Below are 24,836 nucleotides of genomic sequence, written 5' to 3' on the forward strand. Positions count from 1 at the left end.
AGTACATCCAGCTGCAGCTCCTGACAAATCGCGTTAGGGAACTGGAGCAGGAGCTGGATGACCTGCGGATCATTCGGGAGAATGAGGAGATTATAGATAGTAGCTACAGGGAGGTAGTTATGCCAAAGGAGCAGAGGACAGGAAATTGGGTCACTGTCAGGCGAGGGAAGAGGAAAGGGCAGGCAGAGCAGGGTTCCCCTGTGGCCATTCCCCTCAACAACAAGTATGCCGCATTGGATACTGTTGGGGGGGATGATTTACCTGGGACAAGCTGCAGTAGCCGGATCTCTGGCACTGAGTCTGGCTCTGCAGTGCAGAAGGGAGGGGGGAGAAAGAGGAGAGCAGTAGTGATAGGGGACTCGATAGTTAGAGGTGCAGATAGGAGGTTCTGTGGTCGTGACAGAGAATCCAGGATGGTTTGTTGCCTCCCAGGTGCCAGGGTCAAGGATGTCTCTGATCGATTGCATGACATTCTGAAGTGGGAGGGTGACCAGCCAGATGTCGTGGTGCATATCGGTACCAATGACATAGCAAGGAAGAGTGAAGAGGTCCTGGACAGTGAGTATAGAGAGCTTGGTCGGAAGTTGAAAAGCAGGACCTCAAGGGTGGTAATCTCAGGATTGCTACCTGTGCTAGGTGCCAGTGAGGGTAGGAATAGGATGCTCTGGAGGAGGAACAAGTGGCTGAGGAACTGGTGTAGGGGGCAGGGTTTCAGATTTCAGGATCATTGGGACCTCTTCTGGGGCAGGCAGGTGGGACCTGTACAAGAGAGACGGGTTACACTTGAACCACAGGGGGACTAATATCCTTTCAGGGAGGTTTGTTAGTGCTATTGGGGAGGCTTTAAACTAGATTTGCAGGGGGATGGGAACCAGAGTGCCAGAACTGACGGTGTGGCTGGGGTGAAAATAAATGAGGTTGAAAGTTTAAGCAAATCCGCTGATAGAAAGGTTGTGAGTGGTGGTAAAAATCTTCTGAGGTGTATATATTTCAATGCTAGGAGTACTGCGGGGAAGGCGGATGAGTTGAGGGCGTGGATTGACACATGGAATTATGATGTTGTAGCAATTATTGAAACTTGGCTACAGGAAGGGCAGGACTGGCAGCTTAATATTCCAGGGTTCCGATGTTTCAGATGTGATCGAGGCAGAGGAATGAAAGGTAGGGGAGTAGCATTGCTTGTTAGGGAAAATATTACAGCAGTGCTCAGGCAGGACAGATTAGAGGGCTTGTTTACTGAGTCCTTATGGGTGGAGCTGAGAAACAGGAAAGGTATGGCCACATTAGTGGGATTGTATTACAGACCACCCAATAGTCAACGAGACTTGGAAGAGCAAATCTGCAGAGAGATAGCAGGCAACTACAGGAAACATAAAGTTGTGGTGGTAGGGGATTTTAATTTTCCATACATTGATTGGGACTCCCATACTGTTAGGGGTCTAGATGGTTTAGAGTTTGTAAAATGTGTTCAGGAAAGTTTTCTAAATCAGTATATAGAGGGACCAACTAGAGCGGATGCAATATTGGATCTCCTGTTAGGAAACGAATTAGGGCAAGTGACAGAAGTCTGTGTAGGGGAGCACTTTGGTTCCAGTGATCATAACATCATTAGTTTCAATTTGATCATGGACAAGGATAGATCTGGTCCTAGGGTTGAGGTTCTGAACTGGAAGAAGGCCAAATTTGAAGAAATGAGAAAGGATCTAAAAAGCGTGGATTGGGACAGGTTGTTCTCTGGCAAAGATGTGATTGGTAGGTGGGAAGCCTTCAAAGGGGAAATTTTGAGAGTGCAGAGTTTGTATGTTCCTGTCAGGATTAAAGGCAAATTGAATAGGAACAAGGAACCTTGGTTCTCAAGGGATATTGCAACTCTGATAAAGAAGAAGAGGGAGTTGTATGAAATGTATAGGAAACAGGGGGTAAATCAAGTGCTTGAGGAGTATAAGAAGTGCAAGAAAATACTTAAGAAAGAAATCAGGAGGGCAAAAAGAAGACATGAGGATGCCTTGGCAGTCAAAGTGAAGGATAATCCAAAGAGCTTTCACAAGTATATTAAGAGCAAAAGGATTGTAAGGGATAAAATTGGTCCTCTTGAAGATCAGAGTGGTTGGCTTTGTGCGGAACCAAAGGAAATGGGGGAGATCTTAAATAGGTTTTTTGCGTCTGTATTTACTAAGGAAGCTGGCATGAAATCTATGGAATTGAGGGAATCAAGTAGTGAGACCATAGAAACTGTACAGATTGAAAAGGAGGAGGTGCTTGCTGTCTTGAGGAAAATTAAAGTGGATAAATCCCCGGGACCTGACAGAGTGTTCCCTCGGACCTTGAAGGAGACTAGCGTTGAAATTGCAGGGGCCCTGGCAGAAATATTTAAAATGTCGCTGTCTACGGGTGAAATGCCAGAGGATTGGAGAGTGGCTCATGTTGTTCCGTTGTTTAAAAAAGGATCGAAAAGTAATCCGGGAAATTATAGGCCGGTGAGTTTAACGTCAGTAGTAGGTAAGTTATTGGAGGGAGTACTAAGAGACAGAATCTACAAGCATTTGGATAGACAGGGGCTTATTAGGGAGAGTCAACATGGCTTTGTGCGTGGTAGGTCATGTTTGACCATCCTGTTGGAGTTTTTCGAGGAGGTTACCAGGAAAGTGGATGAAGGGAAGGCAGTGGATATTGTCTACATGGACTTCAGTAAGGCCTTTGACAAGGTCCCGCATGGGAGGTTAGTTAGGAAAATTCAGTCGCTAGGTATACATGAAGAGGTGGTAAATTGGATTAGACATTGGCTCAATGGAGAAGCCAGAGAGTGGTGGTAGAGAATTGCTTCTCTGAGTGGAGGCCTGTGACTAGTGGTGTGCCACAGGGATCAGTGCTGGGTCCATTGTTATTTGTCACCTATATCAATGATCTGGATGATAATGTGGTAAATTGGATCAGCAAGTTTGCTGATGATACAAAGATTGGAGGTGTAGTAGACAGTGAGGAAGGTTTTCAGAGCCTGCAGAGGGACTTGGACCAGCTGGAAAAATGGGCTGAAAAATGGCAGATGGAGTTTAATACTGACAAGTGTGAGGTATTGCACGTTGGAAGGACAAACCAACATAGAACATACAGGGTTAATGGTAAGGCACTGAGGAGTGCAGTGGAACAGAGGGATCTGGGAATACAGATACAAAATTCCCTAAAAATGTCGTCACAGGTAGATAGGGTCGTAAAGAGAGCTTTTGGTACATTGGCCTTTATTAATCGAAGTATTGCGTGTAGGAGCTGGAATGTTATGATGCGGTTGTATAAGGCATTGGTGAGGCCGAATCTGGAGTATTGTGTTCAGTTTTGGTCACCAAATTACAGGAAGGATATAAATAAGGTTGAAAGAGTGCAGAGAAGGTTTACAAGGATGTTGCCGGGACTTGAGAAACTCAGTTACAGAGAAAAGTTGAATAGGTTAGGACTTTATTCCCTGGAGCGTAGAAGAATGAGGGGAGATTTGATAGAGGTATATAAAATTATGATGGGTATAGATTGAGTGAATGCAAGCAGGCTTTTTCCACCGAGGCAAGGGGAGAAAAAAACCAGAGCACATGGGTTAAGGGTGAGGGGGGAAAAGTTTAAAGGGAACATTAGGGGGGGCTTCTTCACACAGAGAGTGGTGGGAGTATGGAATGAGCTGCCAGACAAGGTTGTAAATGCGGGTTCTTTTTTAACATTTAAGAATAAATTGGACAGATACATGGATGGGAGGTGTATGGAGGGATATGGTCCGTGTGCAGTTCAGTGGGACTAGGCAGAAAATGGTTCGGCACAGCCAATAAGGGCCAAAGGGCCTGTTTCTGTGCTGTAGTTTCTATGGTTCTATGGTTCTAAGATGGGCTTCCAACGTAACTAACACACATAAAAGTTGCTGGTGAACGCAGCAGGCCAGGTAGCATCTCTAGGAAGAGGTGCAGTCGACGTTTCAGGCCGAGACCCTTCGTCAGGACTAACTGAAGGAAGAGTGAGTAAGGGATTTGAAAGTTGGAGGGGGAGGGGGAGATCCAAAATGATAGGAGAAGACAGGAGGGGGAGGGATGGAGCCAAGAGCTGGACAGGTGATAGGCAAAAGGGATATGAGAGGATCATGGGACAGGAGGTCCGGGAAGAAAGATAAGGCGGGGGGGACCCAGAGGATGGGCAAGGAGTATATTCAGAGGGACAGAGGGAGAAAAAGGAGAGTGAGAGAAAGAATGTGTGTATAAAAATAAGTAACAGATAGGGTACGAGGGGGAGGTGGGCATTAGCGGAAGTTAGAGAAGTCGATGTTCATGCCATCAGGTTGGAGGATACCCAGCCGGAATATAAGGTGTTGTTCCTGCAATCTGAGTGTGGCTTCATCTTTACAGTAGAGGAGGCCGTGGATAGACATGTCAGAATGGACGAATGGACAAGGGAGTTGCGTAGGGAGCGACACTTATCTTTCCCTCCCCCCCCCCTGCATTCCGCAGGGATCGCTCCCTACGCACCTCCCTTGTCCATTCGTCCCCCCCATCCCTCCCCACTGATCTCCCTCCTGGCACTTATCCGTGTAAGCGGAACAAGTGCTACGCATGCCCTTACACATCCTCCCTTACCACCATTCAGGGCCCCAAACAGTCCTTCCAGGTGAGGCAACACTTCACCTGTGAGTCGACTGGGGTGATATACTGCGTCCGGTGCTCCCAATGTGGCCTTTTATATATTGGTGAGACCCGACGCAGACTGGGAGACCACTTTGCTGAACATCTACGCTCTGTCCGCCAGAGAAAGCAGGATCTCCCAGTGGCCACACATTTTAATTCCACATCCCATTCCCATTCTGACATGTCTATCCACGGCCTCCTCTACTGTAAACATGAAGCCACACTCAGGTTGGAGGAACAACACCTTATATTCCGTCTGGGTAGCCTCCAACCTGATGGCATGAACATCAACTTCTCTAACTTCCGCTAATGCCCCACCTCCCCCTCGAAACCCATCCGTTATTTATTTTTATACACACATTCTTTCTCTCACTCTCCTTTTTCTCCCTCCGTCCCTCTGAATATACCCCTTGCCCATCCTCTGGGTCCCCCCCCCTTGTCTTTCTTCCCGGACCTCTCATATCCCTTTAGCCTATCACCTGTCCAGCTCTTGGCTCCATCCCTCCCCCTCCTGTCTTCTCCTATCATTTTGGATCTCCCCCTCCCCCTCCAACTTTCAAATCCCTTCCTCACTCTTCCTTCAGTTAGTCCTGACGAAGGGTCTCGGCCTGAAACGTCGACTGCACCTCTTCCTAGAGATGCTGCCTGGCCTGCTGCGTTCACCAGCAACTTTTATGTGTGTTGCTTGAATTTCCGGCATCTGCAGGATTCCTGTTGTTTCCAACGTAACTAGTTCCCTTTTATCACTGAATATGATTTTACAGGGTCTGTTTGTGCATCTGTTTTCAGAACTATGGGTTCCATCCAGCTATATTTTTGTAATTCTTCTGTACAGTAGATAACTTCAGAGGGAGTTTCTAGTCAATGAGACTAGTGTGAGCTAAAGTCACATAACGGCTCACAAGGGTTTTTTTTCATTGAGAATGTAACTAAACATGCTCATTTAATATTTTTGGAGTCATTACAGATTAAAAGTTAGCAAGAGAAATCTTATAGAAGATCTAGGGAAATCTTCTCCAAAATTATCCCATTAAATAGTTTTAAAGAGAACCAGTGAAATAAGAGATTGCATTAGGCCAGCTAATTAATGCTATTTGCTTCAATGTTTTAATTGGTTTGTGGCATTTTGGCATTTTGCATCTTAATGTCAACATTGAAGAGCCTGATGTGTTTATCAGATCAAAGCATGAAGTTATTCACTCTCTGGGTCTGCACTGGCATCTGTTTGGTAAAGATTAGGATAAATTTGATGTTAAGAGTAATAAAAATGGCTAATTAGGAAAAAAACATAAAATAGTAAATATTCAGGGCACATTTCTTTATGGGTACATCTACATGTGATAAAAATTTGAACTGCACCCATTGAAATATCCCTACCTTAGAGATTTACATGGATTAGGTTAGCTCCCCAGTATTAAGATGGAGTGTTACTATAGATTAGACTCCTTGGAGACCTGATGCAGAAAAATATTTCTATGGACAGAGCTGCAGAATGAGAACGAGACACAATTCTGTATTCTCAATCTTTAAGGTATGCATGTGCTGGGGAGGAACCTTATGCTGCAGGTACAAATGTTAAACATTGTCCACATTTCTCTGAACTTGTCAAATATAATAAAATGTTAACTGGGTGCAAAAGCTTCAGAGTTCTGTTGTGCAATGTTGGCTATCAAGGTAAAACTGACATCCTTTGTGCCGTACACTGCTACTGCACAATGTCGGCAATACATTTCTATCATTTGCATATTATTGTAACGCATCTGCCTAATTTGTGCAACTCTGCCAGTACTATCGGGAGCTTTGGCTCACATCGCATCTTCTTCCTCAGCCTGCCGAAGAACTGGCAGAAATCAAGTGGAAAATACAGGATTCTGTTGTCATGTACAATGTTATTTAACCAAAACATGCTCAAAGCTAATCTAATGATTGTTTTAAGCACAATTCAGCTCCTATAATTCGACTGCGAACCTCCCACATAATCACATGTGTCTCAGGGTAACTTTCAAGGACAGTGTGTGCGTGTGTGTGTGTGTGTGTGTGTGTGCGCGTGTGTGTGTATATGTATATGTGTGTGTGTGTGTGTGTGTGTGTGTGTGTGTGTGTGTGTATCGCTCATTTACTCAATACTTAAATCAGGATTTTCGAACATCTTTTCAAAATTCAAGCTCCACTGTTCCTCTAATATTGTATAATCTGAAAGTGATTTAACGAAGTATCACGTCTGCCTGCTTCAGTGACATGTTGATCAGCTAAGGGTCCAGAATCAAGATTTGGTTATCACGGTTAGTTTAGCAAAGGTATTTTCAATTCATAACATAGCAGCTTAGTGCACATTAAGCAAAGGGGAAAAAGACCCTAAACTTTGAAATGAACTCAGATGCAGATGTAACAAAGAATACCAGATCACAAGAGAATATACAATGTAGGTATAAAGCTGGGTGGTTGTGAAACAGCATTTTGTAATTTGCGTCTAGCATCTAGAAATGAATTTACCCTTTAAAATATCATTTGCCAAAATTGCTGATGAGATTATTCAGTAGTCAGATGCATGTTATGGGTGAGGGGTGTAGGGGGTGGCGGGGGAGGGAGAATGGGACCCAACTGTAGGCAAGAATGCTTTTCAGATTTTGAACCTTTCAAGGAAAAAGGTGGTCATCACTCATTAATAACGCTCCAAGGGACTTCTCAGGATGAATAACGATGTGGGAATATTTTGAATCTGCATAGTCACACAGCTAGTTGTTCTGTTGCCACACAGTTTTAACAACCCGGGTTCAGTCCAAACTTTGTGTGCTGTCCCTGGGGGGTTTGCATGTTCTTCTTGACACCATGTGATTTTCCTCCCAAAGATGGTAGATAAATTAGCTGGGGTAAATTGCCCCTCATACGAAGGTGAGTGGTAGAATCTGTGGGGGGGGGGCAGGCCAAGCATGTGGGGCAATAGTAAAATAAGAGAGGGACAGAGGTATCAAGTAAGCATTAAGTGGCACTTGACTTGATGGGCTGAAGGCCCTGTCCTGTATAACTCTACAAGAATGGACTAGGTGGCATTTTGAGCTACCCAGGAGAGGGCAGAATGTGTCTCTCTGATGGCTGAGAGTCCTTGGAATTTAATGACCAAGAAGAGTTCTGTACGTTTAGTCACTGCAGCGATATGGAAAACCAAGCAATTATAGGAAAGCAGGATTGTTCAGTTAAGGCTAAAGTTCATATCACTCAGAATCTTTGGAGAATATACAGCACCAGATTCAGTCTCTTATGTTCTTCTGGGGGACTTCAAAGTTTCATCAAATCTATACATTTCATAAATGAACTCAAGTAATATAAATTGGAACATGCAAACCAAGTACAGTATGATAAATGAACATTAAGAACATAATGATAGCACAACGATAATATTTTAAGGGAAAGTTGTTGAATACAAATTATAGGTTTTATCTTTTCATCCTGGACTGCAGAGAAACAGGCAGAAACATAGGAAGAGGTGAATGATCGGCCATGACAGTGGAGAATACCCATATTTCCACGCCTGCTCCTGATATTTATGTTTCTCTGCAACACAACCAGCAATTCAGTGAAATCAATTTGAATTCATGACCCTAAAGGAAAAAGAGTGCTAGCTTTTCAAGGAACAGTCTGCACTTAGCATTGTAATAAAGATGTCCAATTTTAGCTTTTTAAAAGAGTTATTTCAATCATTATCCCAAAGGCTTTTAAAGCTAACTGATCTGCAACTGGATTTTCACCTTAAGTTAATTAAGGAATAACATGAAATCTGTAAGTCGAAAGCAATTCACATCAAAAGAAGCCACTTACTATGAGACTAAGAAAGATCTTCCACAAAGATGCCATTAAGGTATCTTTATCTTTAACAGTAGCTTTTTATCTACATCAATGACAAGATCCCAAGTACATCTCCTCTGTGTCCTGCACTTCTCTTGCTCAGCTACAAAACTGATTCAAGATTAAGAAGGCAAAAGCAAAAGAAAGGAGTATAAACAGGAAGGACCCAAATCTGCACTCACCATAAAAATACCAAGTGCATTGCCTGGGAAGCTTCCTTTATTAATAAAAAAAAGGACAAACATGCATCAGATTTCCTTTTGCATTCCACTTCAAATTTAACTTGACTCTGAAGGGTAATTTAGAATTAATGAATAAGACTAAAATTTAATACAGTCTCCAAGGGATGTGGAAATTAAAAATCATTGCTCAGGACACCAGACATTAGCTAATTTTTGCAACTTTCCTGCATCATTGAGCAACTAAATTGTGTCAAAGCATGTTACTGATTGATAGGAAGTATTGAACAAAAATTCTAAAAGACACAGTTGTAGGGAGATGGCAGAGAGAAAACAACCACTTACTCTCCAAACCTGTATGGTCACAACACTTAAGATAAGCTTAAAAGACAGAAAAGCTTTACAGTAATAAATTAACTGATTAAACTGCAGTATAGGACACTATATGTGGAAAGTCACTTCTACCTGTATACATATATATAAGATAAATAACAAAACTTCTACATTTATACTGCTCAGTGTAAGAACCTACCAGATCAGCCACTGGAGATTTCTTTCTGTTCTGCTTTTCTACTTCTACTTGCATCTTTGCCATAGGCTTTGCCATAGCAAGAGCCATCTTAGCTTCAGCCTGCAACTTTTTCTGCCTCGTAAGAAAATCCATATCGTCAAGTGACTCGGATTCTTCCTCTGTGGTGTCTCTGTCCGAGTACGAAGAGCTTTGCTTGCTCTAGGGAAAGAGATAATCTTTTGTAAAGTCTTTCCAAATGGAATGCAGAACAGATGCCACCATAAACCACGTGTTCCACAATCTATTGTGGCAACTGAATCCATCTTTCATTAATCAGTTAAGTCCCATTTTGTCAGTGAGCACTTGAGAACCACCCAGCTCGACGTTCTTTTCCCAAATGTTGTCTTGAAATGTTTCCCTTCAAGTAATTATCCAGCTCCCTTTTAAGTAGCACTATCTCTGGAAGTGCTCTATTGATCTTAACTGTTTTTAAGCACAAAAAAAAGTTTTGGACATTTTTGCTAAGCACCCTCATTCAATATCCTCTTGACCTTAAATTGTTCCCGTTGATAGAATGGTTATTTCTCCGTATTAAAATTCATAGTTTTAAATATACTGGTACCTCACTCAGAATATATTTACAGCATTGAAAATGCCAGTGGAATCAGGACAAGAGGTCATTCCAGCAATTTTACATACAGAGACACGTTTCCAACAGCAGTGTTGCACAAACATTGCCTTCCTCCCTGCTACTCTGCTGAGAATCAGATTGAGGGCTCAGTCCTTTGCTGGCACTTGCGCTTAAGTGAAATGATGAATGCCATGCCAATGTTACATGGTTTTCCTGGGGGCATGGGCCAACAAGCAATGTGCTTTTGAGGGATGGTGCTGGCTAGGCTGGGGTGAGCACTGCAGTTGCACAGCACTGACACGCAGGGAGCTGGGCTGGGCTGCAGCCTGGCCAGCAATGGAGTACACCTTGCTGCTGGCGACTGGCACTACCAGATGACTTTGGTCCAACAGAATCCCTCACCTTTTCCAGTTGGATGTGATTTAAGTTGCTCCCTCCCCCTCCCTTTCTTAGCCATTCCCTGCCCATTATTTTCTCTGTGGTAAACAAACTCTTCTTTCCAGGACCTCCACTGAGCTTGCAGAGCCATGTTTTGTCACAGAATTTTGTTGCCTGAGGGCATGTATTTTTTGACTGGGGATTATATACTTGTGCATGTCCCAACTCCACGACCAAGATGCCAACTGCCAGGAGGGGAGACACTGGAGGCGGTGTAGCATGGCATTCATGATGGACTGTGGCAGGCCCCTCCCATTGGTTCACTCAGTGGAAGACAGGCTGGATTATGTGTGCACGTTTGTCTGTGGGCTGCTGAGGGTTCATTCTTGTTGACAATGTTCATGCGCCATCAATCTATGAGACATGTCATTTAGCAACTTGGGCTACAGCATATTATATTTTTCTTGTGTGGCTGTGTGTTTACTGCTGTCTTACATGTGCCTCGTGCTGTGTGACTGTTGGTACTGTCCTTTGTACTTTAGCCCTGGAGGAACGCTGTTTTGACTGGCTGTACTCATGAGTATTTATATATGGTTGAATGATAATTAAATTGGAACTTGAACTCAACCTGTGAAAGAATGGAGTTAGTAAATGACCAGATTACAAAGGAGTTGGAGCCAGATACACCAGTGAGGTTGGAAACACTCACTATGTCAGCGGCACCTGCAGAAAGAGAAGCAAGTTATCGACAAAACACTATCTCTGTTTCCATTTTCACAGGAGCTGAGCGCACTGCTAAATGATTCCAACTTTTTCTGTTTTATTTAAGATTTCTACCATGGAAAGTTTAAAACTGGTAAAGCTTGTGGTGTAGATGGTATTACAGCCAAAATGTTGAAATACCTTGGCGACTCGGAGGTTGAGGAGATCGCAAGGCTTTGCAATACAATCTACTCAACAGGAAAGTGGCCAACAGATTTTGTGGTGTCAGGGTTTGTCATGATCCCAAAGAAAAGAGCGAGCATGAAATGCTCAGACTTTAGAACTGTAAGTCTTATAAGTCATGCCTCCAAGATCTTGTTATTAATACTTCTAAGCAGAATAAAAAGGACAGTTCTTAATGAAATTAATGAGTGCAGGTAAGGGTACCCATGAAAGGATTTTCAATTTGCGAATGATTGTGGAACGAGGTCTAGAAAAAAAAAGACATTTATTTACATGTGCTTCCTGGATTACGAAAAAGCTTCTGACCGAGTCAATCACGAGCAGCTGGGTCAATTGCCTGAACTCACTGGGGCTGGATGGGAAAGATGTTTGACAGATTGCAAGTCTGTACTGGCATCAGAAGGCAGTAATAAGAACTAGTAGTGGGAATTCACCGGAAGCTGAGATCCAAAAAGGGGTTCGCCAGGGCTGCATTATCTCCCCTTTATTATTTAACATTTACTCAGAGGTAATCTTCAGGGTGTTGAACGAAGAAGCTGGTGTCCAAATTGGTGGAATGATGGTAAACAACTTGAGGTATGCAGATGATTCAGTGTTGTTAGCCGAGACCGAGGACGAGTTACTCGGTCTCGGCTAACAACACTGAATCATCTAGATAAGATAAGATAAATGTTGCAGGCGAACGATTTGGAATGAAAATAAAAGCTGCAAAGATGAAGATGATGGTAGTATCACGAAAGAAAGAAGTCCCCAAAATCAGCATCAAAATTAACGGCGTAGGCATAGAGCAAGTCAAGAAGTTCAAGTACTTGGGACAGATGGTCACAGAGGATGGGAAATGTGATACAGAAATTAGATGAGGAATTGAGATTGCAAGATCAACGCTCTAGAGCCTGAGTGACATGCTGTGTGGCAAGAGGTTGGACTTTGGGATGCGTTGTAGAATTTGGAAATGCTACCTCTGGAGCAGTCTGTTGTACGGAGTCCAATCGTGGACCTTATGCAAGGAAGCACAACGACAACTGGAGGCATTTGAAATGTGGTGTTTAAGGAGAATGCAGAAAATTAGATGGGTGAGGAAGGTCAGTAATATGGAAGTGTTGAAGAGAGCGAGGAGAGAAAAGGAGTTGCTGAAGAATGTGCAGAAAAGGAAGCTGGAATGTGCCGGGCACTTGTTAAGAGGTGGTGGACTGCAGAAATTGTTATTGGAAGGAATGATAGAAGGAAAGAGGGAAAGAGGAAGGCAGTGAACCACTCGGTATGATAATGTGAGGCAATGGACTGGATTGAGTTATGTTGAGGCCAGAAAAAGAGCACAAGATCGAAGAAGATGGAGGTGCATAGCTACCAACCCCAGATTCGGAACGGCACATACTGACTGACTGACAATGGGACATATTTTTAAATTTTCATTTGCACTGGAATTCTCCATCACAGTGTTTTGTTTTTTTTTAAATTGTGGGAAGTATGGAAGCACGGAAGTACAACGGTTTGGTCATTAACAGGGTATGAAATATAAAGCTTCATTTGGGTCAAACAGCATACAACCATATGAAGGCTGAACTTGGGGGAGAGGGATGGTTTGTTGGGTTGAGACAACAATTACAGGACTATCTTACTGTGGCTCCTGAAACCAATGCTTTCATGTTTAACTGGAGGAAGAGAGTCTGTGTGTGAAGGAGGACAGTTTTGTCTGCGTGCCTATAGAATCAAACCTATGGAGCTGAACTCTGGAACAGAAATTACAGAGGAAGAGTGATGTGTTTAAATATGTGATAAACTGGAAAGCTTAAAGGAAAATGAGATTATGAGTTTATCATCTTATTGAACATGGAAGAGGTTTTGCCAATGCATGATCATTCCAGTGTGAAAGGCAGAGGGCATATCAAAAAAGATGAAAATAAGGAGCTGTGGATAGACTGTCTTAGAACTAGATGACAAATTCAATGACTTTATAAAGGGAAAAAAATGGAGCAGTAGATAATTGAACAGCCAAGAATATGCTTTTTTTGAGGTGTTGCTCAATAAGAAATGTTTAGACCTTGAATCAATGAAGCCTTTCAAATGGTCAGTAACCACGCAAGACAGGAAAGTCACAGAAGCATTTTAGATAACCATGAAGTAGGAACTCAGGGATTCCAAATACAATATCTGAACACTTACCATTGGAGACAAGGGGGTGTCCAGGCTAGTTTCTGTCTTGCTGTCATCTGCATCACTGTCCTTGTCACTTCCATTGTCATTAACAAAACAGATCTGCAGATTCATGCCACTCTGAAGACTGTAACACAAAAGTTTTGTGCAGTTTAGGAAAATGAATACAAGTAGGCAACAAGCAAACCAGATTGTACCTGGCATGACAATGCAAGAACAGAAAATGCTAGTAATAATTGACTGGTCAAGCAACATTTGTGAAGACAGAGTAGGGTTAATAGATGAACTTGATAAACCCCAGGGTACTGGATTTGTTGAGCATTTGTAGCATCTTATTTTAGATTTTAGTTTCCTCAATATTTCACATCAAGATACCCAATGTTTGTTTCCATGCAGGAGTGTACAAATCAGCAGGAGTAATCACTTGGTTCCTCAAACCTGCTCCATCATTTAATATATTCAAGGGATACCCATCTACCCTAGGAACTTTCCATGCTCTTAAACGCATCAAGAATCCATCTACTTCTTCCTCAAAAACATTCAAAGACTTGAACTAGTCTTTGATTGGAGTACTGTGCAGATGTGGTAGAAGCATTCCTCTGGAAGTCCAGTGAAGAGCTTTAAAAATCCACTCTCCATAAAAGAGGGGTAACATCTCGCAGAGCGGTTGTCCTGGGAGTGGTCTGAGTCAGAGTGGTAAGGCTTTGGCTCAACAGGGAGGCAAGGTTAAGTATGTAAGTTCATTCCTTATTTCTTATTTAACTCTTGAGAGAATACGGGGTATATCTACAGGTCCAGTGTTCTGTTCTGGGTGTCAGATATGGGATTTCTGGAAGACTACAAGCCTCCCCAATGGCCACATCTGCACTAGGTGCATCAAGATGCAGCTCCTGAAAAACCGTGTTAAGGAACTGGAACTGCAGCTCGATGACCGCCGGCTTGTTAGGGAAGTGAGGCAGTGATAGACAGGAGCTACAGGAAGGTAGTCACCCCAAGACCACAGGAGACAAATAAATCGATGACTGTCAGGAGAGGAAAGGGAGAATGTCAGATAGTGGAGAGCACTGTTGCCGCCATCCTCCTCAACAATAAGTATTCTATTTTCGGTAAGGCCATAAGACATAGGAGAAGGATTGGGCCATTCAGCCCATTGAGTCTGCTCCGCTATACTGTCATGGCTGATCCCAGATCCCATTCAACCCCAAACACCTGTTCTCTCACTACATCTCTTGATTCCCCAACCAGTCATAAATCTATCAACTTTCCTCTTTAAATATACCCACGGACTTGGCCTCTACTGCAATCTGCGGCAGAGTATTCCACAGATTCACCACTCTTTGGCTAAAAATATTCCTCCTTACTTCTGTTCTAAAAGGTTGCCCCTAAGTTTTGAGGCTGTGCCCTCTAGTTCTGGATACCCTCACCAGCAGAAGCATCCTCTCCACATTCACCTTATCTAGTCCTTTCAACATTCAGTCAATTTCAGTTAGATGCCTCCCATTCTTCTAAGTTCCAGTGAGTACATGCCCAAAGTTGCCAATCATGCCCTATGTTAACCCATTCATTCACGGAATCATCCTCACGAACCTCCTCTGGACTCTCCCCAATGACAATACACCTTTTGTGAGATAAGGGGCTCAAAACTCTTGACAAAACTCTAAGTGTGGCCTGACTAGTGATGGCAGACAGGGATGCAACTGGCTGACTATACAACTCTCGACAGCCTCTTACAATCCTGAGCATTGGAGTCTCTAAACCAGGCTGTGATGCAACCAGTCAGAATGCTCTCCAATATACATCTACAGAAATTTGTAAGATTCCTCAGTGGCAGACGAAATCTCCAGAGACTCCTAACGAAAGAGAGCTGCTGGCATGCTTTCTTTGTGACTGTAATGTGTTGGCTCCGGACAGGTTTTATAAAATGTTGATACTCAGCAACTTGAAACTGCTCACCCTTTTTAGCATGGACCCCTCCATAAGGGTTGGTGTAGGCTATTCCTATTTCCCCTTCCTGAAGACCACAATCAATTCCTTGGTCTTCCAGACATCGAGTGCAATGTATTATTTTTGCACCACTAAATCAGCTGATCAGTCTTGAACACCTTCTTGCAGTCAGGTGTAATTTCCCTTCCGCAGAATCTTGTTAGTTTTGTTTGATTACTTTTTTTTTAAGGACTCTGCTATAAAATCTTCAATAAAGGTAATAATATCTCCCTTTTTATACAGTTGCTATCTTACAATGGAGCTATCTACTGAATAATTAAGAGCTTATCAAGAGAATTGCAATGCCAATATCAACAGCATTTGGATCTATTCTTCCCACTACTTTAGGGCACTTCAATCTGAAGTCTCCTCTTCAGTTTGTAGAAAATTATTTCGAGGTACCAGGAGATGAAATTCAGCTTCACACGAGTGGAAAACAAGATAGTGATCAGGTCCCTGTTGTACCCTCTTTCTGACTGTGAAAAATACTTCTATGCTCTTTAACAAAATTGGATTCGAATTATTTCATTGAATTGAACTTTTATTTTTAAAAATAGAATGAAATGCAAATGCTTGACTAAGAAAATGGCAAGATTGCTTTAATCTGTTAACAGTCGACCACTGATTAACGTTAGATTGTTGGAAAGTCATATGAAATAAACAAGGTAATTATAAGCATACAGTTAAATATTATAAGCCCTCTTTAAGCAATACCATTGCAGTATATGCCCTTTTGTTACCCTTAACCAATTTTATAAGTTTTCATGATGCTTTAGCTTACTTGAGTTCAAAAACTACCAACAGCGGATCAGTTGCCATTGAATACAAAAATGTTGACTGTTTTATCAAGCAGAGAACTGCTACTCAACAGACAGAAACTGCAGACACAGGGGAATATTGGGGTTAGGTATTTATGTATTATGTAGCCTTTGTGGTTATTTAAGACTTTTCAAAAATTATTATCTTATGCACAGCTTCCATTCTGAAGTCCTAAACTTGAACACTTTGAAATAAGTGTAATCATTGGAGATATTCAAAACTAGAATATTCTATCAACAAATTTCAGTTGACAAGTTGCTACCCCTGCCAGATAGTTTCAAAAATTAATCTTATTTTAAACATTTAAAGAATTTTAAAAAAATCAAGGACCCAGGAATGCCAGAAACTAATTATCTACAAACATTACTTCTTAAGCTTTGAGCTGAAGATTGCTCGTTTTTTTTGTGCAACCAGAATTGCTTTACTTGTATTTCTTAACAATATGTTAATGAAGTGGAAAATAAGAAACGATGCATTCACAAAGACAGCAGTGAGAAAGAGAGGTGCCTTTTTATTTTTCTCTGTAAATGCAGAATGCCAACTTGCATCAACTAAATTAATATTGTGAACATTGAATTTTGAAGGAAAAAAATCTATACATCGAGTCAGTTATACAGCATGAAAATGGATCCCTCAGCCCAACTCATCCAAGACGAGCACAAGATGCTTAGCCGAGCAAGTCCCATTTGCCACATCAGACCCATATCCCTCTAAACCAGCGGTTGGCAACCTTTTTGCATCTGTGGGCCAGATCACATATTAATGAGCGGACGGTGGGCCAGATAAATGCCACAAAAACTTGAAATATGGGAATTATTCATTTAAATACATCTAGTTATGTTTTGCCTCGAATTAATGAATAACGCATGCTAGAAAATCATTTGTGCTTTAGGTTGCCTACCCCCACTCTAAACCATTCTTATCCTTGTTCTGGTCAAAATGGCCTTTAAGTGTTGCGATCATACATACGTGTGTGTGTGTGTGTGTGTGTGTACACACACACACACACACATATACATATAGACACAAATAAATAAATCACACTTAATATACTTGGTACTTCACATTTAATTAGAAAGACACAACTGGTTATTAGTACGCTGGTCTAGAATAATTTCCTGGTACAATTCCATTGAAGGACTATTGAGTGGCACAGTTCTTTATTAAATTTGAAGGATATCAGTGAAATAGCAACCAAACAAAAATACTTAAATCAACATTATGACAGCATTTGCTTATATATTACAAGTACCAATATAACACACTTCGAAGCAGCTTGCCATTATCTAGTTTCAGTTATCAGTTTCCAAATACAATTCATTGAAATTTTTTGAACATTTTTCACTTTTTAAACTTTGTGCTATGTTTAAACATCTGTGACAATAATATAATATTCAACTCATTGTTCAGAATAGCGTTAGGGTTAGGGTCAACTGTTGGATAATTGCCTACATTCTGTGGTTCACAAAAATACTTTTTAGATAAGCCTGACACACTTAATGGCGGAGTTATAGAAAGACCTGTGTGTAGGTACAACAAATCAGTCTTATGCAGCATTAATGCATATAAGGAATAAGATTTTCACCCATAACATATTGCAGTTAATACCCTTTAGAATTTAGGAAGTAGCCCCTACAATTCTCATACCCTCAGAATCTCGATAAGTTCCACCCATTCCTTGTCTAAATCTTCTTACAACTTGCTCCAGCATTCAATGGTTTATGACCTGTTTCTGTTTGATTCTTTGTGAAGGCTTGCTACTGCAGACAAAACTTTGAGTCTTTTTTGTAATGGAATTGTGATACCGCAGGGCCCCAATGCAGGTGTGACTTTTTCCACTACTAAAAGATATCAATGAAGTTCTTAAACCAACACGATGACTACTTTTGCTTACATACTTTAGTACACAAACACTCAAAGTAGCTTTCCATGATCTATTTTTATTTGTAAATTTGAAGGGAGTTTTACTGAAATATTTTACAAATATTTTTCACCTTTTTAAAAAAATAGTGGTCTTACAATTCAACAGCTATATCATCTTTCTTTTTCTCTCCATCCACCATTTTGATTGAACTGACTTGTGTACTGAATACTTTAAGTTTCTATACTACATTAAAATAATAAGTTCTGTTGTATTTTAATTAACACTTCTAGAAACTAAGATGTGTGCTTCTCAGACATTTATTAAATGCTTGAGGAAGTTGTGTGTAACCAATTGTAATGATATCATTTTAATCCTGAAAATTAGTGAAACCTCACTGGGGGGAAAAAAATTCGTAGAAAATAGTCTTGGCCTTAAAAACAAAATTGACATGTTCGCTGACAAGCAAATTTATTTAGCCTCATTTGTGCGAAGGATGAAAAATCCTCCAAATTGCCTTCTTCCTCTTCCTTATAAAATTGCCTAATTTGCAATGCAAAATTACAAGAGGAAATAAAATAGCGAAAAGAACATTATTGCCTTCATATTTTAAAATGCTTCACAATTAACTACTCTATAAATATTGCCAACTAGACAAAATATAGCAGTTAGCACCAAATAAATTACTAGATAGTCTATTTCATTGTTGGACTGCTGGATCAGTGCCGTCCAATATAGCAGGTGACTCCATGCTGTTAATTAAGGCATGAGAATTTTATATTTTGATTATACAGTTAATGAGGCAGATGAGGTCTGGGTTTACTGCTTCGCCATCACTGAAAGTAATACTGCACCAATGAGTCACCACGTATTATACTCATTTTTGAAGTGGGTTTAGGCTGAATTTCTGTTAATAATTTAATTCCATGTTCCAAAATTTATAACAAAATAATAAGGAATACAGAATGCTATGATCAGGTATGAAACCATCAAGTTAGAAATGAAGAATATTTACTAATGGCATCATTTCCAGACTCTCGCTTTAGCTCTTTGCTACAGTTACTGTAAACAAGCTCATTGTGATTGCACAAAAATTCACTGCATCACCCATCATTCACAAAGTGAACAGGCGTGCCTGAAGCAATGAAAAGGTCACATGATAAGCAGCCATGGTTTGCTATTTCTCTGAATATTCATCAGAGTTAATGTGCTTTCACTATTACTGCTTTTCAAATTGCAGACACCGATAGCTGTCAGAATTTTACTAAGATATGACAAATTGTCCAACCTACACATATACAGGTAAAAAATAATTGTCACTTAATGCGTAAATAAAGTTGCTATTGTGTCAATCATCTCCTGTTTTGATTTACCATCTTATCATTACATGAGGAAATTCAGTGAAAAGTATTAAACTAGATCCTAACCAGATATTATGACATAAAATGTCAAATAAGAATTGATGGCTGAGATACTACTAATTAAGTTGCAGATGCTCAAATAGATGGAAAATGCTAATGCGTGCATCAACTATAGGGAAATATAGGAACATTAATTATATTACACAAAATACTTCTCTGAAGATATATATACTGCAGCATACCGAGTAACCGCCACGTATAAATACCGCAAAAGTCATCTGCAGATAACAGGGTCATTTCAGAACAGCTGATGAACTCTACCAGTACTGTAAAACTATTTTGGTGGGGAAGAGTGCTAGAAGGAAAAGACGCATGATGATCCCTTTTTAAGCGTGACGTTCAAAATTCCCCCAAAGGGAATTCAGTGAGGAGGCAATCCTCCCCCACAACTACATAGAGATAGGTTTCACAGGATTGCAGGGACCATCCAAAATTCATACAACTGTTCGGACATCCTGATGGCTGAGCATTTGGGTCAACAAATACTGATTCCCAGACTCCCCTTCATACACCAGGATCCCAGCTTTCATGCTGCATTTGATACAGTGGGATCTGAATTCCTGGGCTCTCTCTGCCACATCAGCGCCTTGGTAAACAAGTCACAACATCACCACAAGTAATCAAAGTTACCACATTCTCTCCACATTAGACTCAAATACTTCTGTTTCCTGTGCTCTCTTGAAACCTACTGGGTATTTGTTTCTCATCTTACCTTTAAAGTTACTGGATTCACTGGAAGATGTGTAATATCTCAAAACAAAAGTGAACAGTGTTGGGATATTACTATAGCATTGAATAGAGTGGAAAATCTGCACCACTACACTCCTGAACATTCTGAAATGAGAGTTTAACTGCACACAACGATGATAAAAGTCAACTTCAACAACTTCCTTGCTCTGACAGAACGAGAACACCAAGAGGCCTCTCAGCCCATCTAGTCTACACCTACCCTATTTTTTCTTCTCTAGCTGCACTGATTATTTTATCAATTTAGAGATGTTCTCTTTTAAATTGAACAATATTGTTCAATTTAACAATTGTTTCAAATTTGCTATTTTACTTTCCCAAAGTGTTAAGCTTTACAATGATTCTGCAACTGATCAAAGATGGTCAATCACTATCTTCGGAGTCAATGGAATTCATGGATACTAGACTGCTGAAGATTTTGACCTTCGGCAAAACTATGAAAATAAATATTAACAGAGGGACTGCAGAGAGCCACGGAGGAGAAAGATTCACACAAGAGAGAGAAAAATAAAATCACAGAAAGCAACAATTCAGCCTGGTCCTGAAAGTTATGCAGATTAATCACGAAGCCCCGGTTTTCCAATTTATCTCTGAAAATCAACACGATGTATGCATCAAAATGCCTCTTTTTATGAGTTCATGTGGAATTAGATTCAATTACTTCCTATGGATGTGCGATTCCAGATCTTAAACTGCTAAAGAAAATTATGTTTCACATCAAATGTTTTTGCCAATTATTTTATCTCCTACTGTCTTTGGCAACATATACATGATTCAGTTCATCCTTCTATACACAAAGAGGAAACATTTTCTGTACTTGTAATCGAAGTCCGTCTTCTCTGGTATCATTTTGGTATCCTTTGCATCTTCTCCAAGGCTTTGAAAACTATAGTTAAGTACAGTGCCAAGAATTGCTGTGCATAAGTGTTCAAGCTGAGACCTAACCAGTGATTAATATTTTAGCATGATTGCCTCCTTTTTACATTCAATGCCAAATAATCTCAAAAGCTTCCAGGTACCATCATCAATCTGCCTTGCCACCTTCAATTCTTTTTGCATGAAAGCAGCCCCTTTGCTCTTATAATTCTCTCAAGTCATTCAGATTACACTCTCTCGCTACACCATCTGTTTTTCTCTGCAAGTTTAGTAATCTACAACAAATTGTAATTACAACTTGGCTTTCGGCTTCCTCCAAGTGTCTGCTTCCCGTTTCCTACACTGCAAAGTTTGTAACCTCCTCATACTTCAAAACAATGCTTCTTATACTCATGAAGATGATCTACGCTTTAGAAAAGGTCCTAATTCTAATCATTCTACCCAGCAAGTTGTAAAATGTGCTATTGTTCAGTTCCACAGTAATCCTGTCTGTCAAAATCATGGTGTTACATATGTCACAAAGCCCTACCCCAAATGCCTCTTAAAACTCAGTATATCTAACACTTCGTTACTGTTCCTCCCAATAACATTTACAATAGAATTTAGATTTATAACTAGTTTACGATTCTGAGCCCAATAATTTATAATAAGCTAGCACTTGAAGGATAAATTGCAGTCTTAAACTAACTCTAAACTGCACACCCCACGCCAATAAAAACATATCAAAGCTGGATACTCATAACAGTAATGCTACTCCTCAAGGGAGTGCATTTGATTTCCTGGCAAAGCACAATACAAAGTAACGATCCTGGCAAAACACAATAAGAAGTAAAGGTGCGAGGTTATAGGCCACACCTATCACTTTTTGAAACAAATAATCCCACATTATTTTACACTGCATTCTCCAAAAAATCCCCGGCTTTGCCTGCTGTTGGCGACCGAGATTGAGGTCGAATCGTTCGGACAGAGATGGCGCTCAGTACTCGGTGTCGGAGAGCTGATCAGAGCTCGAAGTTTTCGGATGACTCAGAGTCAGACTGTGGTCGGCATGGCAGGGAAAGTTCTTCCTTCTCCTGTCTGCGTGAGATGAGGGACATTTGAGAGACTTTGAACTTTTACTGTGTTCATGGACTTCTCCATCAAGTTATGGTATCGTTGCACTATTGTAACTATATGTTATAGTTATGTGGTTTTGTCAGTTTTTTCAGTCTTGGTCTGTCCTGCGTTTTGTGACATCACACCGGAGGAAATATTGTATCATTTCTTAATGCATGCATTACTAAAAGACAATAAAAGAGGACTGCGTGTCTTCATAATCTAAAAAAAAATGGAATTCCAACCAATTTCATTATATTTGTGAAGCTCTGAATTTAGACTATTTTCCCCTGGTACACCCAGTGAGTGTTCTATTTTTGTTAAATGATTGCACATAAAAGGTTCTACCTCAGGTTGTAAATCCCTCAACTTGCACTGATATTGTTATGTTTATTTTTGTTAAGTTTTGCCACCCAAATTTATATAATTTGGGTCTGCCATATTTGCAACGTATTGTGTTACTGCTTAAAGCTCATGTCATGGCATTTATACTCTGGGCTGCCTATCTCAATATACCTGAACTTGAATTTGCTCAAATCACCAACATTGCTTTCAAATGCACCCACAATTTGTTGTAATGTAAGCATTATTAAAAGTAAGTTGTACTTCCACCTGCAGCTCAATGGAGTAATACATAAATTTTGTGGCTGCCTTTAATTCCTCCTTTTCCCCAGTTTAAACCTTGAATTTTTAAACTTTTATTTCTCGGATCTTAGAGGGGAATAGTTGTCATTATGTCATATCCTTTAAGAAGTTGAAAGCAGCTCTTTGAATCCAGCAATGGAAAGGGTAAAACTTCGAAAGAAAAATCAGAAGATATGCCTGTCTGGGCTGAGTGCTTGGAACGCGCGTTGATGGCTCTCGACAACAAAATAGACAATAACACTTCTGAGTTGAAGTCATTTCGACAGAGTTTTCAGACTGTAGAGGAAAATATTATTTCCTTGAATACTGAGTTTAAAGAATCGAAAGGTCAGAGTGTGGCTATTTCAACCCACCTGGAACAGGCTCAACGTAAAATTGTCGATTTAGAGGCAAAGTCTCGTCGAAATAATATTCGAATTTTGGACTGAAGGAAGGTTCCGAGAGTGGGAATTTATTGGACTATTTTGCCAATTTGTTTCAATCTCTGTTTCCGGATAATCTACCTCAGCCTCCTGATATTGAAAGAGCTCAGAATTTTCACTTCGAACTCTCAGATTTCAGGTAAAGCATGGCCAATTTTGGTCAATTTTCTTCGCTTTAAACTTAAAGAACAAATCATAAAATGTGCAAGGAAACAGAGAGTTTTTAAATTTAAGGGTTCCAAGATTCAATTTTACGAAGATTATCCACGGGAAGTTATGGAACAGTGGATCAAATTTGTTCCAGCTATGAAGATAGCCTATGCAAAGGGATTATTTCCATCGCTCCGCTATCCTGCCCGATTAAAATTATTTCCTAAAGATTCTACTCCACGTGTTTTTTTTGGATCCCCAAGCGGCATTGGACTATGTTAATTCTATCCTGGAGGCAGCTGACTGTGAAGGATATTAGGCTTGCTGAATAATTTTCTGTAAGAAAACAGGCTTTGAAGATTTCTGATATGCTGAAGATATCCTTTGATTGATGGACTATTTAAAGAAGAGGTGAGCTTCTTGGTTTGACTAATGAATGACTTTTCTGAAGTCTGTCTGGTATACGGAGTGAATTAACACAGCGGACAGATCGTTAACTGGTTTGATTATCTGCTTTTTTCCTATCTTTCATTAATTGATAGTTTTTATAGTTTATATAGACTTTTTCTTGTATAGTGAGGAGTATTTAGTAATAGATAATTAGCTTCAGTTTTTTTGTTAAAATCGGATAGTAAGTCAAAGGAATAATGGTGCCGATTTAGAGATTATATTGTTTAGGTCTAATAGTATTGCTTTGACGTCTCTGGAGACTGTTTTTGCATTCCCTAGTTTATTTTCAATGATTGAGTATAAACACCTTTTTTTCCTCTGCTGGGCTTTCTCATCCTAGGGTCATGTGTTTTCTTTGTAAAGGGGAGGGGGGGAATTCAGAGAAAAAACATTTAAATCACTATTTAAATTGAGCGGCTCATGGAGTTCTGCTTCTTTTTTCTTTCTCTGGGGATGCATTCCAGCTTTTTCTCGCTTTCTGCCAGATTTCTACCTTTTGGGATGGTGGGAAGATTGGGGGTATTTTTGTATTTTGGGGTTTATAGCGGGATTTTTTTTTGAGTTTTTTTTTTACATACATCCTGTATTTTTTCCCCATTATGGAGTTCCGGAGCATGCGTGTTTTCTATATGGTTATACTCATCACCGCCATCTTTGATTAGCCCATGATGGTATGCGTGTATTTTCCTGTTAAAAACAATATTCTATGGTAGTTAAACAGATAAACGTTATTAGTTGGAATGTATGTGGCTGGAATTCGATTCCAGCCCGATATCATTTATGTTCAAGAAATGCATATCAGAATGGGTGATCAAAATAGATTTCTTAAAACGTGGAAGGGCCTTCAATATCATGCTACTTCTCAAAATAAAAAACAAAGGGAGTATCTATTTTTTATTAAATCTAACATTTTATTTATCCAAGAAGACATCTCAGATATCAATCGTAGATTTTTAATTGATAAAGGAACAATCTGTAACAGAAAAATTGTCCTGGTTAATCTGTATGGACCTAATGTAGATGATCCTTTTTTTAAAAATGTACTTGGTTTATTACCAGACGTAAATGAATATA

At 40.3% G+C, this 24,836-nt stretch overlaps 1 protein-coding gene across 9 annotated transcripts in view; it reads right to left on the minus strand.

Moving 5' to 3' along the window:
* schip1 (schwannomin interacting protein 1) overlaps window positions 1–24,836 on the minus strand; it is a 212,651-nt gene that overhangs the window by 52,318 nt on the left and 135,497 nt on the right. For all 9 annotated transcript variants that reach the window (XM_063045853.1, XM_063045851.1, XM_063045854.1 and 6 more), the window contains 2 exons: window positions 13,303–13,420; window positions 9,207–9,404 (listed from right to left, as the gene is read on the minus strand). In XM_063045853.1, the coding sequence (XP_062901923.1) occupies window positions 9,207–9,404; window positions 13,303–13,420 (316 nt within the window). The remainder of the gene's footprint in view (window positions 1–9,206; window positions 9,405–13,302; window positions 13,421–24,836) is intronic.

This window comes from Mobula hypostoma, chromosome 4 (genome assembly GCF_963921235.1).
Source record: "Mobula hypostoma chromosome 4, sMobHyp1.1, whole genome shotgun sequence".
Classification (NCBI taxonomy): Eukaryota; Metazoa; Chordata; class Chondrichthyes; order Myliobatiformes; family Myliobatidae; genus Mobula; species Mobula hypostoma.